This window comes from Acromyrmex echinatior, chromosome 2 (genome assembly GCF_024713525.1).
Source record: "Acromyrmex echinatior isolate Ae372 chromosome 2, ASM2471352v2, whole genome shotgun sequence".
NCBI classification, from domain to species: domain Eukaryota; kingdom Metazoa; phylum Arthropoda; class Insecta; order Hymenoptera; family Formicidae; genus Acromyrmex; species Acromyrmex echinatior.
The window spans coordinates 5,944,339-5,963,220 of NC_141853.1; the positions used below are offsets into that span (position 1 = coordinate 5,944,339).

Consider the following 18,882-nt stretch of genomic DNA (forward strand, 5'->3'; position numbering starts at 1 on the left):
TCCCGTATTATATTCAAATTTCTTGACAATAAAACATATAGATAACATTAATCATTATGATCGTTAATGTATCTCATTGTAAAAATATTAATTGAATACTATTCATTATATTGGATATTATTACTTATGTGAAAAATTTATACAGCTACTATGCATATATGTGAATTATATTCTCTAATGATAATCTTACAGTTCTATTATTAAATTGTATGAATAACATTAGCATTTATTTTTATATTAGTATTACGAATATTAAGCCTATTCTGCAATGTGTTCTTTGTTTCCTGTTTTTTGCTTTTTACATCTTGCTTTTTTTCCTCTTTGCGACCGTTTTATCGAGAATTTTCTGCTATATATTTTTCATTTCTTTCAAAGTTCGTGAACTTTCATCTCGAGTGATAGAAAACGAAAAACAGGATAAGAGGCAAAAGATAAGATATAAAAAATAGCAGAAAGCAAGAAACAGGAAGCAAAAAGCACATTGTAGAACAGGCTTTATACATTATATGTGTATGTGTGTGAAAAATATATGTGTGTGTGTGTGTGTGTGTGTGTGTGTGTGTATAGATATATACATATATATGTATATATAATGTCACAGTCAAAGTGTTAATTCAGTAAATGTATACATTTTGACTAGCAAGTATGTACATTTACTAAAGTTTAATACTTTGACTGTGATATGTATATAAAACTTAACGAGAATAATTTTTGAGGGGAAAAATAAATATTTTGTATCTATATATATCTAGCGTATTAAATTTTATATAGAAAATTAATGCATTGGGGTGAATGTTTCAGAAATAATAAGTGCTGTTATAGAATTTCAATTTTATTAAGTTTTGTGTAAGAAAGGGTAGAACTTTCATTTAAATATTAAAACTCCATTAATAAATAAAAAGAGAATACAAATAAAATTGCGACACTAATCATTCGCCTTTCTTCACTACAATATGAAACTGTGCAATACAAGTTTAAATTGAACTTTAGCAGTTTATTAAGATCTTCGTCTTTATTTAATCTCATGCGCACAATATACCGTTAACAAATTCTGCATCTCTAGATTTGTAGATCCCACTTTTGGCATACTATAATAAATATTTCTTATTGTATCAAAATGATCAGTATTGAATGAAATTGCAATGAAATAATTGAGAAGCTAGGTGGAAGAGGCAGAAGCTGTTAAATCAGCATTGAAAAGTGTATAATGTTTCTTATTATATAAATTCAAATTACATTTAGATAAATATAAAGCATATATTAACTTATATTACAAAATGCACTTGGTAGATAAATGTTAACGCTTACGTATGATTCATTTTATATAAGAAAGTAAACTTAATTTATATTCAGGGGTGTGGAGTGCAGATTTCAAAAATAATATTGAATTGTTGGAAATGAGACAAGTATATTCTTAATAATACATTCACATTACTTATTTACATATATAATTGATAGACATCAACGTAAATAAAACTATATATGTAAATGTACCATTTTTCTTCCTAAATTCACGATATATTTAGATAGTATTTATGTTATCATAGACAATCACAGTCTTACAATTGTAGAAAAATTCCTAACTGCAATATTATCAATGCGAATCATCCTCAGTAACTTAATTGTATCTCGCATTATGAGAAAACGCACGTTAACTAAAATCTATCTGATTTGGAATACATATTTATTATAATGAATACTCACATGTATTACATATCTATTGTAATACAAGCGTAAGTCAAACAAATGCGCATGTAACTAAAATGTAAAAAGTTGAAGAGCAGACACAACGCCGTTATTAAAAAATCAATTTCTCCCTGGTTTAAATCTAAGTGCATCATTCCTTTGACACCGACCTTTTCCACCAAACTAGTCAATTATCAAAAGAATATCTTGCCATTTATTTCAATCACAGGGATGTTCCATGATAACAAGCGTAAGATGTCTAATTCAAATCAAATATTTAATAATAGATATAAACACACGTCTTACAGTTTCAGCATCCAATAAATGACCTATCTTTTATTTTTTTTTCTTTAACAATATGTATCTGTAAATTATCGGTCGATGTAATCTATATTTTTTTTTATAATTTTCCCAATTATATATTCCTGTAAAAAACATTATACATCATAAATTTGAAACTAAATAAATGTTACTAATTATCAGAATATTCAATATTTAGCAAGAAAAAATATTCATATTTAATTCTATAAATATATAATTTTCTTGTTGACATGGAATATCCCTTGGATATAATTCACAACCAAAAAATGAGAATAGCAACGAGAAGATAACAATAATGATATTGCAAATGATGATGGTGTAATAATGATTCGGTGAATAAAATATGAAGAATCATTAATGTGTACTCTAAGAAGATATATATTATTACAAATTACTTACATGTTTGTACACATCCAATATATTCAGCATTAAGCAACATATGTATACATCTTTCTGTAAATTACAGAGTATCATTAGTTTGTATTTTTATAAGTATTAGTAACAATATATATCATGCTTTACATACCGATCTTCCGGTGTACGAGCCAAGTATTCTCGTTCGATTAAGCCTTCGATACGTTTTTTAATTATTACAGGTGAAGGCAAAAATCGACCTCTTAATTGTTCTGTTACTTCTGTTACCAGTATATTGTGCTAATAAGAGAAAATTAATTAATATTATATTCTACGTGTATTGCAATTTATCTCAAATAAAAATGTATTTTTTACATTTGCAAAAAATAAATTAATCATGTTTGATAAAGAAAGAGATAAATTTATATTTATAAAAAAATTTTAATTACGTACAGCCATACGCTTTCGGGCTTTCATAATTCGTACGATAGCTGCTTCGATCTCATGTTTCCGATCTTCATCGACTTTATTACGCGTTTCTCTTCTCTCGGGTTCAGATTCTCCCTTCGCTGCTACGGTCTGGATCTTTACTCTTAATAAAGAAATATAAATATTCAGTAAAAGATGATTACTATATGATTATTAATATATGTTCATTATTTATAACATAGAAATATAATACCTATGTAATTTGCTGGTAAAACTATCGTTTACACAGAAACAATTCGTAGATTCGATTTCCTTGGTACGAGGGTATTTAAGTAAAATTCTTTGTGTAGCTTTACCCATGGCAAGAGATTGTAATGCTCTAACCAAGTCCCTCTCTGGAATATCGGTTTCACCTTGAATTTCCTACACAATATTTATACATATGTATATATAAAAATTATAAACATTTTAATTCTTAATATAATAACGTATTTGTAATTAATTAATTAAATAATTTAAACTAACCTCATACGTTAATCTTTCTCTCTTATTGAACAACATTAGCACGCACATTTGGTAAGTGGAAACTTGTATTATGTGCTTTCGTGGTGTATTACAGAGGCTGCTTCGTTGGCTCATTAAACTACTGCTTGCGTTACTACCATTTCCAATAGAACTTGAAGACGATGGCGTATCTAAGCCTCCACAATTACTCTCTTCTCTTCGTGGTCCATAGAATACAGCATTTAGATCAGCAGAACCTGTACAAATTTTTGTTATTTATAATATTAATCTTCTTTTTGTAAGTTCTCTTTATAATATATAATTACTCTTTTTTTTGTAAGTTGTTATTTATAACATTATATTACTAGATATTTGAATAAAAATAGATATTGATAAAAATAGATATACAAAGATAATAAACTACTGACCTAATTGTGGTTGTAATGTTAACTGTCGACCACTATGTTTAGCCAGGTAGAAGCGCCGGAAGGCATCAAAGGCATCACGCGGAGAAGTGGGCATACTGCATTTTGGAGTGGCTGACTGTGTTGGCCAAAATCCAGTTGTGAGTACTCGGACACTTATATCCACACCATGCAGATTTGTCTTTATGAAACATACAGAATAATTAATGCTATACATATAAATATTAATTTTTTAACAAAATATTCTACAAAATAGTAATCAAATTAAATGTAATCAAAATATTATGTATTAACAATTTTCAGGGTTGCCACAAAAATGAATTTTAAAATTCCCTGACTTTTCCAAGTTTTCCAGATGAAAATTGAATTTCCATGACTAATATAAAATATGTAAATTTTAACATTTAAAATCGAGGGTTGTCGAAAAGCTAATCTATTATTAAAAATAATGCAAAAAAAGCTTAATAGTGTAATAAAATTTTGAATGTAAATTCAAGCCAACAGAAAATTAATTAGTATTGGAAAAAATGCAGTTATGACGAAAAAGGAAGATCACATAAAAATACTAAATAAAATATATATTTTAATTATTTTATTAAAATCGTTTAAAGTGCGCAAATTTTAAACGTTATATTTGACTATAAACGTTAGATATAATATTTAAAAAATTATAACAATTATTTGGAATAGAAACAATTTAAGGGAACCATGAGCAAATTTTAAAATTCCAAACTTTTTATATTTTCCCCTGACTTTTCTCGTTTTCCATGACCAATTTAAATTTCCTTGATTTTTCCCGGTTTTCCCGATCTATGTCAACCCTAAATCTTGTCTCTATAAGTTGATTATATACTCTAATTTATAACTTATATAGGAGAGAGAAATATTAAAATAAATATTTATACAAAATTTTAATATTAAAATCGTAGAAATATTTAAAACATATTTTCTCATAATAAAACCTTTTATTATATTCTCTCTCATCAAGTCTATACACTATTATATTATTTTAAGATACTTACGCCAGATTGAAGGACATGATCTTTAAATTCATCCATGATAGTGTTGCTGACTGTTATATCCTTAAACATACCTTCCAACTTTGATGTGAACTGACATCCACATTCAGTCTAAAAAAATATTACATATTATTAATCTCTATTAATATAAAAATGAACGACCTCGATTCAAGTGAATAAAATTCTAATTCTTACCTTAAGTTTGGATATCATATTCTTTTCACTATCATCTGAAACAGATTTATTCAACAATAACCGTTTGGCTAAATGTTGTTTATAGTACCGTTCAAATACATCCTTTTCTTGTAAGAAACGGAATAAAACCATAGTTTTATCTAGAATTCCTTCAATCTCTTGCTCTGTCATCTAAAACCAAATATATTTATGTCGAACCAAATATATTTATATCAAAAATCATAAAATATATTGCAATTATATACACAACACTAACTCCTTTAACACCTTTCTTCAATTTATCGTCGATAAATAATGAGAGATATTCGGGACTTTTAGGATTTAAATTAAGGAAATATTCAAAGTCCGATGCTATCGTCTGTTTGTAATTCTTGTCATTATTGAAAGAATAATGTAGAAAATGATCGAAACGATCCTTTAGATCTAACAGATTTTGGACGTAAAGAACGGCATTTGTGGTTGATTCATGCTCTTCTTGCACTAACGCACGGCCCTGTTCTCTAAGGAATTGAGATACGCAGTCGCATACAGTGCGCAATCCATCCGACACTCTCGAAAATAGTTTATACATACAACCAAGATCTTCTGTTTTCTGATTTTTGAGCATATGCACTACACCACTGTTTTCCATCTATCAAGCATAGAAAAATATTAAGATCACTATAAGATACAATTTAAACTCAACTATATCAACAATTAATATAATGTGGATCATAAATAAAAAAAATTAATGCACCTCAACAATGGTTTTCATGTGTATTTTGATTAACTCTTCTTCTACAACTTCTACTATCCGTGATTCAGTGGATTCATCTAAATAATGTTTTGCTCTTTCAGATTCTTCACAGATTCTAGCTTCAACTTTTTTTATGTATACCGATGCACTATTTTCCGCCAGAAATTTTTGAGATTCCATCTGAAAAAAATAATCTTGGAAGTTACATATGAGTGCGTGCAAGTATATCAAATACACTTTTTACTAGACTCACTCTATAAAATTCAGCACTCTGTTGTAAAAAAGGCCTTTCAAAATCTTCCTCATAAACTTGGCGATTATTAATTCCAAGTAACATTAACATTTGGCAGGCATTTTTTATAGCGCTACGATCTACTACTTCTCCTCTTCTTTCCCTTGCAACCATACCTAATAATGTTTCCCGTAAATGATCTCTAACACATCCATATCTGACCACCTAAAATTAACAAAACACTTGTTAACATTAAATATATTTAACAATCACTCATTATATATATATATATATATATATATATATATATATAAATCAACAGTTATAACAATTTAATGTTGCAAAATCAATTATCATATAAAAGACTTTATTACAATAGAATATTAAATAGATAATACAAATTAGAAAATTACCTGATCTCGAAAAATAATTAATCCAAGATTATACACATTGTCTACATCATTCTGTTGAACATAGACTCTGTCCATGTACATCAAAATGTCTCTGATCATCACCATTGACGTTTGGTGATCGTTCCACGCTAGATTTAAAGTTTGTAGGAAGTTGTTATGTAAGGAACGAAGAACATCTTCTCGTACTTTGTTTTCGAGATGTTGCGTTACGACTTCTTTCAGTCCTGTATACAATCGTTCACCATATTTATGAAGAACCATTGTATAAGCATTGCGATAAAGTTCTTCAAAACTGAGGCCAGAGTTATTTTTCTTCTGTATCTCTTGGATAGCGCTCTTCAATAAGGCCCAGATACTTTCTACATACTTCTCATCCATAGTTGTCTGTGAAAATATATAATAGTGTTTGTGATTAATTGATTAAATTCTATTGCTAACTAGATAAGACTAATTCAACATTTCTATTCGTTTCTGTTTAAAAAGAAATCATAAATGCTCTCTCTTACTTAATTTTTAATATTATGTATTTTTAATATTATGTTGTAAATATAAAATATATTACGTAATAGAAAAATATAATTGTGTATTAAAAAATATTAACTTATGTTTATTAGAATAATATAGAATAATAAAAATATAAGAATAATAAAAATATAACAGATAATAACTCTCACAAGAGTATTACGAATTATAAGAAGATTGCTCTTATATATCAATCCCGACGCAGGAATTGTCTCAACCACTCTGCTGCTTTGCTGTAGATCACAGTCTTCATTTTGATAATCCATGTTTTTTTAACTTTTTTTATGTACAGATTTTGCTTGTATATTTTGCTTTATCATAACCTTGATAAAAATATTTACAAATAAGAAAGACTTTAAGAAAAAAAAGATTATTTGATTCCTTTTTCACCATTTCATATGATATTTATCAACAAATATTTAGGTTATATAATATATCAAATATATATAGTTTTATCATTACCAATCATTAAACAATGCATGTTTATATAGAGAATATATATATATATTTACAAACCTGCTATTAAATCTAAAGCAAGACCAATTTTTTTTAATTAGATCAATATTTATCATATTTATTATAAAATCATCATTCATTTATCAGAGAGAAGCTTTTAATTGTTTGGTAGAATATAAAATTAAATATTTCAAAGATTAATTTAACTCTTATGGTCTGCTTTACGAAAACTTAAAAAGCAAGTTGAGAAATATATTTTGACATATTTCTATATATAACCTATTATACAAAAATAATACAAGCAAAATGTTTGTACAAATGTACAAAAGTACAGAATTACAGATTCTTGGTAACATCATGCTAATTTCTTCATAAATTACTGGTTATGTCATTTTACCTTATCACGTTATTTGTTACTAAAAAACAAGATACTTCTAGCATTATAAATTTGAAAAACAGTAAAGTATGACATTTAAGAATTTAGCATGGTTATGCTGCACTTTATCACAATTGTCTTACACTGTAATAGTGTAACTATTAATTATCAATTTCTTTCTTGATGCTCGACAATACTTAAAATATATGTGCATATTTTTAATGATCAACATATTTATTTAATTAAAATATTACGTTTGCTAATTGGTGCCAATATGTTACATATTAGAACAGAAGAGAAATATATGATACATAATTACAAAGAGTAAAAGAAAACATTTTTAATATAAGAAAAATATAATTATATGTAAAATTTAATTTAATGACATACACATATCATTATATACAGTTTTTTTATATATAGATCTAAATTAAGGATACTAGTTTGACAAACTTGGAATTATTAATTCTATATTATCTGTTCTGAAATTTATACATTTAATTCAACTAATATTTAGTTGAAAAATTAATTATTAAATCTATTTTTTATAGCTGAACTGGTACATTTTTATTAAAAATGAAACAGATATTTAAAGTTAGGCAGAGTTTTAATGTAGTCAAGTGCAGCAACAAAGAACAGATCTAAAAACTGCTAATAGATCTATCTTTTTTCTTCCTTGATTCATCTTTTTTTTTCTTTAACTTGGAGAGGAAAGAAAGATTTAAAAAGAACAAGCCTTTTGATAGTTGAACTAAGATGTACATATATATTCTTTTTTACTTACAGTAGAACAGGTATGCTTGATAGCAGAAAGCAAGAAAGTTCGAGTTCAGCAATAAAAACCAAATCTCTATAGTCACATAAATCATTAAATAAACAATATTTATTTTTAATTTTATTTTTAAATAACTGCAAATGTCTTATTTCACTTAAACAAAGATGACTGACTCCAACAATATCCGAGTCTCCTAGACTCAGCTCCATAAATGCAGCATTAACTTTAATCTCTTTTTAATTTACTATTTATCTTTTCCAAATTCTTAGAAAAAGATAAATAGTAATTCTTAGAATTAGAGAAAGATAAATAGTAAGTTAAATCGTACAAATATAAGATTATTTCTATGATGTAATACTCTTACACTTGTGGATTAACTTTAATCTCTTTTTAATTTACTATTTATCTTTTTCTAATTCTAAGAATTATTATTTATTAAGAATTACTATTATTTTTCTAATTCCTCGAAACTCTTAAAATTAATCTTACATTTGTGAAATTGGATCTAATATCGTTTCTATCAATACAGATTATCTTTAATTTCAATTTACTCATCTTTTTCTAGAAGTAAGAAAAGATGAGATAGTTAAAGATTAAGATTAAATTACGTTGATAGAAATCTAGAAACAAGTATTATACATTTACACCAATATAGATTAACTTTATATCGATTCAACTTACTCTTCATCTTTTTCTAGTTCTAAAGATTAGATAATTAATAGTTATACTATATATAGTAGTATAAAAGACAGTTGTGATAAAGTGCAGCTGCACAACCATGCTAAATTCTTAAATGTCATATTTTAGTGTTTGTTCAAATCATAATACTAGAAATATTTCGTTTTTTAAATAATGAATAACTAGATTGGTGGAAACGGACATTAGATTACATATCACTCTAATCTTATTTTTTAGTTATGCATATCAATTAACGGGTTGCGCACAATGAAAGGAATAGGGAACAGGGAACAAAGAACAAGAATTTCAACCTATCAGAATTGTGTATTCCACAATACATGATTTCTGATAGGTTGAAATTCTTATTCTCTATTCTTTGTTCTTTTCGCAATCTCTAAGATTCTCAGATATTTGAAGTATAATGGTCCTTCTACATAAGTTATTAATACAATAAGCCTACAATAAATCATAAATCAGAAGTTAGAAGCTAAAAATTGACTAATTATAGTTGTCAATTTTTAGCTTCTGACTTCTGATTTATGACTAATGACTTATTGTAGAACGCTCATTAAAGTGTAAAAAGCATTTAGATCATAGGCTCTTGAGTGTTTTCCATTTGATGACACAAGTCAATACAAGTGTCGTTTTATCTTTGTCACTCTCTGAATATCAAGAAGCATAGAACGATGCTTGTGTCGACTTGTATCATCAAATGGAAAGCACCCCTAGGACGGCATTCATAATCCATTCTTATTTTAAGATTGTCTTAAGCAATGTTTTAAGACGCTAATACCACCCTCTGATTGATTCATAACTTCTTAAGACTGTACTTAAGACAGTCTTGAATATAAGATCTGACTATGAATACCAGCCTTTAAATTGTATTATGCTTACAAACTGTGTATTCCATAATACATGATTTTTGATAGGTTGAAATTCTTATTCTCTGTTCTCTGTTCCCTGTTCTTTTTATTGTGCAGAACTCCTTACACGGCACTTCTTTTCTCCTTGTTTTCAATGCAACGTAGAGAAAAGCAAAAGATGAACCGTACAAATTCTCAATTTTCTGGCAAAATAAAATCAATGGAAAAAGTTTGATTTTTCCTGGGGCTAAGAACACTAATCGTGCAAGAAAATTTCAGCTGAACAGAACAGAAAGATATGCGAATAGAACTGTTGCAACAGTCAAACAAGTCCATCCTCACGAGCGCGAATTGGGATACGAATCCGGAGCGTCCAGACTGTTCACAGATGCGGGATTAGATATGTTTGCGTTGCTTACACTTTTTGCATTCAGCATCTTTGATTTTCTCTCTTCAACGCCCGACTATATAGGTCTGTTTTCTGTAGCTGAACTAATGGCTGCGTTCAACAGAAAAAACAGCTTTGCAACTGTTATAAAATCTTTAATATGATTAATTTTGCCCTTAGTTCCTTACTGGAGGATCCAAATGTATAAAGCAATCATATCTAAGAATTTTGCAATTATAAACACTTTTAAAACCTAAAGTGAAATAGATATACATTTGATACTTGAAAGTGAGAAAGAAGATTCTAGTGCAGTATATTGTAGGAATAAAACAAAGATTTTACATTTCTGATTTATGTTCGTTTCCACCAATATAAATTAACTTTAATCTCGATTCAACTTACTCTTCGTTTTTTTCTAGTTCTAAAGATTAGAAAAAAAACGAAGAGTAACCGAAGTTGAACCGAGATTGAAGTTAATCTACATTGGTGAGAATGGGCATTTGAATATAAACATTTTTGAAGATTTGAAGCAACGCAGAACAGACCTATTATTTACAGTTGACGCTCCATATCCCAGGTAGGTTATGGGATGATGTTTATACACATCCGGATGCATTCGCGTTGTCGTTACCGACACAAGGGCGCAAAATAAACAAGTAAATAAATAAATAGGTTGATCATACACGGGTAACGCAAAACAGCACGGCGCGTTAAGGGTAGACAGAGAAGGGATGGGAGGAAGGGAAGAAGGGAGGAAGGACAAGAGGAACGGGCAAACACACAGGATTCGAGACGAGGGGGTCGGGGGCAGGGAGGGGTTCTCTTTCTCTTCCCCTCTCCTCCCCCGCGCGGATGACCAGGCGTTTCTCGATCCGCGGTAATTACTCACCGGGAAAGCACGTATGCGCATCTTGCTCTCCTTCTTCATCAGAGCACTGCTCTTCATCATGTCGGGTTTTCGGTTTCGGGCGCGTCAGAAGTATCTCTCCTTAGAAATGCCGTCCCGACGTGAAGGCTGCCTCGATGAGCGCGCGACGCCGCGTGCACATCGACGCACACGCACACGGACACACGCGCAGAGCGCGCGCGCGCGCGCGCACACCACACGCACGAACACACACACAAACACACAACACACGCACACGCACACACACACACACACACACACACCGCTGTTGCGGGCTTGCGATTCTCTTAAGCGCGACGGGCGAAAATCATTTACGTATCTGGAACAGCCTGGAACAACCGATGACGATCGCACGCCTTGTTTCGTGCTTCGTGTACGATATAAGACACGCGCGATCACCAGCGATCACTGGACAGCACTGCTTACGGAGACAACGTGGTGAGGATCGACGACGACGGGTAGAAGTCCCTTCCTCTTTCTCTCCCGCTCCGCGACCGAGCACATTTAACGACTTTTCTAATCCCTTTCCTAATCCCGTGGGCGAGCACTTATCTTCTCGGCTTGACTGGCAGGTGAAACGTCGAGGCTACGAGGAATAAAGGATACGCGCTTTCGATGATTGAAGGGAAGAGCGACGACAAGCGGACTACAAGAGAGAGGGAAAGAGAGAGAGAGAGAGAGAGAGAGAGAGAGGGAGGGGGAAAGGAGACAAAAAGTGTGAGAGCGAGAGAGATAGTGGGAGAAACGGATGAATAGGCGAACACGATGAAGTCGAACGAGTTCCACGGAGGGAAATGTCGTGGCTCCTGTCAACGAACCGTAGCGGCCGATCGCCCGTTTATTTCGTTCAGTAGCAGGAAAAGAACGTCGATTCGCTCTCACCGATTTTAATAAGGTAGTCGCGAACGCGGTCGTCCTCGTGACATAATTGTGGAGCACGGTAGAACGCCGACGCGACGACGGTGGTGCGGATTCTCGTCGTTGCGTCAATAACACCGCCGCTGTCAACAGCACGGGACAGCACGGGGATATCCGTCACTATTAGCAAGTAACGAACGATACCCGCGACACATAAATCACGACCCCCAACGGGCACTACGTGCGTATCGTTCGTAGGATCGCCCTCGCGATCGTCGACGGACACATCGACTGCCGCTCTAGCGTCATGACCGCGCACTTTGCTGCATTTCGCGTGTTATTTCCGCTTGGCCATCGGCTGGTATCGACGTTGATAATGATTGATAATTCAATGATAAAAAGTTGGACGTCGTAGGCTGCGTTCAGCAGAAAAAGCAGTTTTGCAACAGTGGTTCGATTTTTCCAATGTAATTGGTTCCTACATTTAGATCCAGCCAAGAGCTAAAGGCAAGAACCAATCATATTAAAAAATTACTAATAAGCGTTGATTAGTTTTCTCTGCTAAACACAGCCAATTTCTGCAGTGTTAATTTACAGATTAACAGACTCAACAGTTAAATGAATACTTGCTGCTGTTAGTGTATTCTTCTAGATCTGAAGGTCTAATTGGATGATCTAAAAGAAAAGAATAGACCAATAACAAGCGCTCGCATTCACTAAAATATTTATTTTGCAATAGTTGGAAGTTGCTGATTGGATTATGCTTTTAGATTCAGAAGAATAATTCTATCTCAGTGAAAAAATTTCTAACAATCGTAAAATAAATCGTAAAATAAATATTCTTTTATTGTATTTTAATTAAATTAGTTTTTATAAAAAATAATGATAACGTGTTATTTTTAAGTAATGTCCCCAAGCCCAGTTTCAATCAATTCTCAGTACTATAAAAACGAGTGGAGAATGTTAAAAGGAAGTGCGAGTCATGATCAAATGTGAAAGAGAATTGAATCAAAAAGTCTAGAATCAAATATAAATTTATGTTTATTTTGTTAAATAAATGATGTTCGTAAAAAATATCTAAAGAAATCCTTCCTGGTACTTTCACTTTGATTTCTAACTCTTAAAGCGGAACGAACTCAGCAAATTGATTTTGTTGCATCGCGAGATAGTTGTCTCGTTTAAAGTTTCAATCGTAGATAATGGGATATTTATAACATACATCTATGAGGAATAGAAATGAACTTTGTTGAATGTGCATTTTATTCATCCATTTCTTCTCTTCTTTTTCTCTGTCTGTTTCTGATTGCCGTGTATGTTGCACTTTTTAAAAATGAAACACATGAAAAATAATTGGAAGGAGAAAAAATACAGAAAATTTGTTTATACAAAAAACGAAGCTTATTTTTCATCCAGGGCTACAAAAACACTATTTTGAAAACATTTTCGAATTTCATTTTATTCACCGAATGTTAAACAAGAATAAAATGATACTTGGATAGTGTTTTCGAACACAGTACAAAGCCTGAAGTATATCTTGTTTTGTTTTGAATAAATTCAATTGCGTTTTTTTGTAGAAGTTACATCATTTTTGTTATTTATACTGCCTTTTTTAAATATGTTCATCCTTTAAATACATTCTCCTGCTTGTTTAAAAATATAAAGAAAGAAAAACGGAATGTAGAGTGCATTTAGATCTTAAATTTCTCTAATCAAACAATTTAGATCAAGAACAATTGTGAAAGAAGGAATCTTGGGAAATATAAAGAATATTTATTATACATCCTACTTTTTTGCCATCTTTTTATTTTATTATCAGAGTATTATTCAATAATTTTTGGATATTTCACAAATATGATGAGCCTTTTACAAAAATGCAAATTTTTTAATTATTTAAACTGTTCTCAGAATGCAAAAATCTTCCTACTTTGATTATCCTATTTAACTTTTATTCTATTCTTCATTCCATGCAATGTATTGCACTTTTTTTCACAATTGACAATTATCGATAATTATTGAATATATTTATATAGATAATATTAATTAAAAAGTCATACGTTTCATATTAAATCAGCATTTAAGATACAGTTTACACAATTATGTTAAAATAATTTTAATTAAAATACTTTAAGCTTTATATAGCATCTTTTATTTTAATGTGTAATAAGATCATAAGATTGTAAAAGCACTATAATTGCTTTTTTCAAATCTCGGAAAATTCCTTTGAGTGATTACTAGGCTTTTATCAGTGATTACAAATATATGTATATTTATATATAAGGAATGCTACAATTGCAAGACTACTTATATTTGTAATATAAATTAGATAAATGGAATCACGCTTATCATACAGCGAATTTGATTGAGCATTGAGTGCACAATGATGCACATAAGTCGTACTCAAATTGACGTAAAGATATGTGTTTATTATAAATATAGAAACCGGTTAAATCGGTGAAATACTCAATATACTTTATTGTGTTATTAGGTAAAATATATATTTCATAATTCGCAATATATTTGCATTTTACTTTTACTCAGATTAAATCAGTGTATATAGGACTTGTGCGTCCAATCGAATTCGCTAATAAAATCCGTATAAGTCAATGCATCACAAATCTTTTAGTTATCAATAATGATTATCGTAAATAGTCACAGATTTGAGATCAGTTTGTAAAATCAGCTCAATCTAGGTATATCAGGAACGGTCATATAAACTATTATTATCCCTATAATGCTTACGATAATCGCTAAAATCCATGCAATGTGATACTTATTTCTCGCGTTTTCTTTGGATTGTTTCGAGTTCTCGTATTTGTCCTTCCTCTTTCGTCGTGGCTTGAACTTTTTCTCGAATTTTTCAATCTCCTCTCGATTGCGCAGCTCTTCCTCTTCCAGTTTTTTCGCTATCATAGCCTCTTGAGCCTCTTTTCTCTCATTTTTCAGTAATTCACATACGCTATCACATGCTACGGTAATCTGCTCCTTTTGAAGAAGTGAACAAAGAAAATCCTTTTTGATTCGTTTACACTTACACCATAATCTGACTTTCTTGCTGCATCCTTCCCCGCCTTTGCATTCTCCTGGATGACAATCATTGATACAACGGTGGCCGCATCGATACTGAAATAAAAAAAAAACACTGTATTTAGTTAAAAGCAAAAAATAAAAAGTAAAGAATTTTAAGAATATTAAAAAAAGAATTTATACACTACTATTCAAAAGTATTTGCCTCTTTAGTTTTCTTAACTAAAAAAAATAAATTTCAATCTTTTTTCTTTTCTAGATGTTATACTTAATAATGTTTAATGGTTCAAAATTTTGCATTCTATATACATAAAAAAGATACAGTATAAAATTAGATGGAATTTAGATTATGTACAAAATAAGATACGTACAAAAATCGGAATGGACAAATATTTTTAAGCGATAATATAGTTTACCGAACATAAATATAAATTACATTTTTTGGGCATTGATTCCCGCATTTGAGTAATTCATCCCGTTCCTTGCTCGTTGCAGACGTCAAGTTCACGCAATGCCGATAAAGGGTGCTAATACCGCAATGACAAGAGACTCGCACCAATTGTTTACATGGTTTACATGGCGCTGGGTGACAAGGTTGCGGACACGTGTGCGTACAACCAGACGGTCGTGCGAAACTACACTCCTTCTCGCATTCCATACACGGAATACCATTGTTGGACTCGTTGTCAGAAGTCTGTAGTTTGTGACAAATCAAATCGCAAGTATGATTCTTGCATGGTAATAGCTGGCCGCAAAGTCTGCCGCAGGAACTCGGTTTCGACATGTGACACGGCCAAGGACGCGTCTCATGACCACCGAGACAAGTCATAGGCATGGAAATCTCGCACGGTGGACATGGCAAAGTCTTTAGTTCCATAATATCTTTTGGTTTTTCCCAGGGTCCAATAGGCTGCGCCTTTACTCCGTTCACTCTAATCTTCATCCAGACTTTGGTGTGACAAGTGGCTGGGCAAGAGTGACCGCATCTCTTATGCGTCAATCCACAGACCTTTTTACACGGTGGACATGGGCCTTGATGACATTTGTGTGTTTCTCTCTTGCTGTGATGGCAAATAGGTGGAATTTTGCAAGATTTGTGGCATGGTGGTGGCTTGATTCTCTTCCTGGTACCACATGGTACCGTTATCTTGCTGCTGCCACATCGACACTGTATAGTGTCCGTTCTGGTACACGGATAGCAAGGACCACTGTGACAAGGTGCAGCGCATTTGTGCTTACGGCAGTTGAGCGTATTCTCGCACGTTTTTTCACAATGGTTGGATGTGTTCTTCGATATGCAGTCGCAGCATTTTTTGTTGCACAAATGTCTACCGCATAAGCGCATTTGCATGCATTTCTTGTTGCAGTGGAACTCCTTCGCGCAGGCGATCTCTTTCGTGTAACTACCGCATCTACACGCTTTTGTTACGACTTCCAAGCATTGACCACAGCGATCGGTATGGCATCTCATGTTGCAGAAGTGCGATCCGCAGTCCAACAACTTGCCGCACGTATCCCCACACGTTGGCACTTGCTGCCGCCTGCAAGAAATTTCGTATCGTTTTTTCCCACAAGGACAATATCTGTTCTTTTCCAGGGGACAGTTGCCGCAATCGCCAGGTAGATGACAAGTGCTTTCACAGCTATGTACGTTACAAGAGAATTTCCTGTTGCAAGGTTTTTCGCAAATCCATATACCCTCGTAACATTTTCCTACTTTCTCGGTACTCTTACAACGGCATTTCAATACTACTGTTTCTACACAAGGAGAACATTCTCCAGTATGACACACATTATTACAAGTGTGTGAACAAAATTCATATTTTTTATTGCACACAGTTCCGCAGCTCCAGTTTTTAGCATTACAGCGTCGCGGTTGCGCCGGTAACTTGCCACAATAACATTTAACAGATATCATCTTAGCGCAGGGTGGACATGGACCAGGATGGCAAAGCAACACGCATTTGTGACCGCACTCTGGTTGTAAAAGCTTGCCGCAGGCTTCGCCGCAAGAATGTGGAATAATCCATGGTTGATACTGAGGATCTACAGACTTTTTACAGAAGCATTTGTACGATCTTGGAATCTGATCCTGATCATATTCCATACGGCATTTTGGGCTGTAATAATACGCATTTTTATTGGTATATTAAATAGAGGTTTTGTGCTTTTCATGGAAGTCTTGACAAATACATACCAGGCCCAGATCGGTGTGATTCCTTTAGCCCGTTTGCAGCTCAAACTGTCGTTGATCCAGTGTAGGATGCAAGACATGTGTAGAAATGCATAGCACTTGTCGCAGTTCCATATCTGCATAGAAAATTAGAGAAGTAATAATAAAACTGCTCTCAGTCTTGTTTAATGCTATTAAAATCATATATATATATATTTTAAACATAACTTTAAAATAATAAAATCAGTCAATATGATATATATATATATAAAAGTTTTGATTGCATTAATAAAATTAAAAAATTTTCTTTTTCTATTTAGGTATTAATACTTATATTAAATTAAAGAAAACTTATCTTTACTTATAAAAGACTGTCTAGCCTTGCATATAACATTTAAAAACATATTTAACATATAATTAAAATGTTAGCAAGATAGTAATATGTTGAGATAATATATTGTATTGTTTAAACATACTGGATCTATTTTCTTGACAGTGGATATACATATCAAACAAACAGCACTACTGGTTTGAAAGGAATTCACCAAGTACGATATCACTTTTTCGGCATCTGTGCTCTGTCCTTGGTATGCTGACAATATTTTGTCTACTACATTTTGGACATCTTCTTCGTTAGTTTCCTCGTCTTCACTAGACGAATTCAACAATGCATTGGCTTCCAAATGTCTTTCAATAGACAGTTTATTCTGTGCTTGAGCCCTCTTAAATTTCTGCATCTTGAAACTCTGAAATTTCATAAATTAATGACAAATTGAAAAACTAATTATAAAAATAATCTATCAATTTATACAAGTTATGCTAATAATCCAAACTGTAATATTTATTTTATTTAAAAAAACAAACAGACTATAATAAACAATTCTAATATATGTATATAACATATATATCTCATTCAAAGCAGTCGATATTGAAAACATGTATTGTTTCTATTGCAATTATCTGAATACCAAAACATTTATCTTACAAAATGATACACGATTTTTAAGCACTGTAAAAATTATGTAATTGTATATTAGATTCAAATCACAATTTAAATTATGTTTTATCATCGAGCATCTGGCATTTCGTTGGAATAGATAGTATTTAACCGGCAAGTTGCTACGATTTCTGTCAACAGCAGAGATTGATTAAATGACGAGCAAATTGACCTTGACCTACAATTACCAGTTTTTCTCTGTTTTTGTCGATTTCAGTTAATCATAATTGATCACCAGCTATCAAACTATCTTCGAGATATCTTTACAACATGTATATGCAGTTTTACCACACGTATACGTATATACACTTGGCGTCAGGGCCATCAGAAATGCCTTCACACTCGAAGCCAGCTGTTTCCGTATAGAGTGCATCGCGTCTAGCTATTCGTACTTCATGGTTGTTGATTTAAACAGAATTTTATTTTATTTTAGCTTTAGATAATTAAGATTTTAATTTCTTTAGAAAATTAATTTTCATAATTTGAATATTTATTGAATACTATATTCAATTTTAAAATTCTAGAGATTCCATAATTCTGCAATTAGCTAT

The 18,882-nt window shown here is 31.7% G+C and overlaps 2 protein-coding genes and 1 long non-coding RNA gene across 8 annotated transcripts; 1 reads left to right on the top strand and 2 right to left on the bottom strand.

The window, feature by feature from the left end:
- Positions 1 to 816: 816 nt before the first annotated feature.
- Cul3 (cullin 3) lies at positions 817 to 11,858 on the bottom strand. 2 transcript variants are annotated; one of them, XM_011069803.2, is made up of 14 exons: positions 11,262 to 11,858; positions 6,315 to 6,698; positions 5,923 to 6,126; positions 5,670 to 5,849; positions 5,190 to 5,564; positions 4,934 to 5,104; positions 4,742 to 4,849; positions 3,723 to 3,900; positions 3,316 to 3,551; positions 3,044 to 3,213; positions 2,815 to 2,953; positions 2,534 to 2,661; positions 2,407 to 2,460; positions 817 to 1,088 (listed from the first exon to the last, which is right to left on the bottom strand). In XM_011069803.2, the coding sequence occupies exons 1-13, from the start codon at positions 11,319 to 11,321 to the stop codon at positions 2,436 to 2,438; spliced, it is 2,358 nt and encodes a 785-aa protein (XP_011068105.1). In that variant the 5' UTR covers positions 11,322 to 11,858; the 3' UTR covers positions 817 to 1,088; positions 2,407 to 2,435. The 2 variants fall into 2 exon arrangements, with proteins under 2 accessions (XP_011068105.1, XP_011068106.1); XM_011069804.2 differs by having other exon boundaries at positions 817 to 2,111.
- Positions 11,581 to 13,020, top strand: LOC147910428 (uncharacterized). The gene is made up of 2 exons (XR_015544248.1): positions 11,581 to 11,717; positions 11,852 to 13,020. It is a non-coding gene; the product is annotated as an uncharacterized LOC147910428 (long non-coding RNA).
- A 903-nt stretch (positions 13,021 to 13,923) lies between these two features.
- Positions 13,924 to 18,747, bottom strand: LOC105154335 (NF-X1-type zinc finger protein NFXL1). Of its 5 annotated transcripts, none has more exons than XM_011069801.2 (5): positions 18,510 to 18,747; positions 17,811 to 18,080; positions 17,359 to 17,471; positions 15,598 to 17,281; positions 13,924 to 15,257 (listed from the first exon to the last, which is right to left on the bottom strand). In XM_011069801.2, the coding sequence occupies exons 2-5, from the start codon at positions 18,069 to 18,071 to the stop codon at positions 14,814 to 14,816; spliced, it is 2,502 nt and encodes an 833-aa protein (XP_011068103.1). In that variant the 5' UTR covers positions 18,072 to 18,080; positions 18,510 to 18,747; the 3' UTR covers positions 13,924 to 14,813. The 5 variants fall into 5 exon arrangements, with proteins under 5 accessions (XP_011068103.1, XP_011068101.1, XP_011068102.1 ...); XM_011069799.2 differs by having other exon boundaries at positions 18,504 to 18,747; XM_011069800.2 differs by having other exon boundaries at positions 18,320 to 18,747.
- Positions 18,748 to 18,882: the final 135 nt, after the last annotated feature.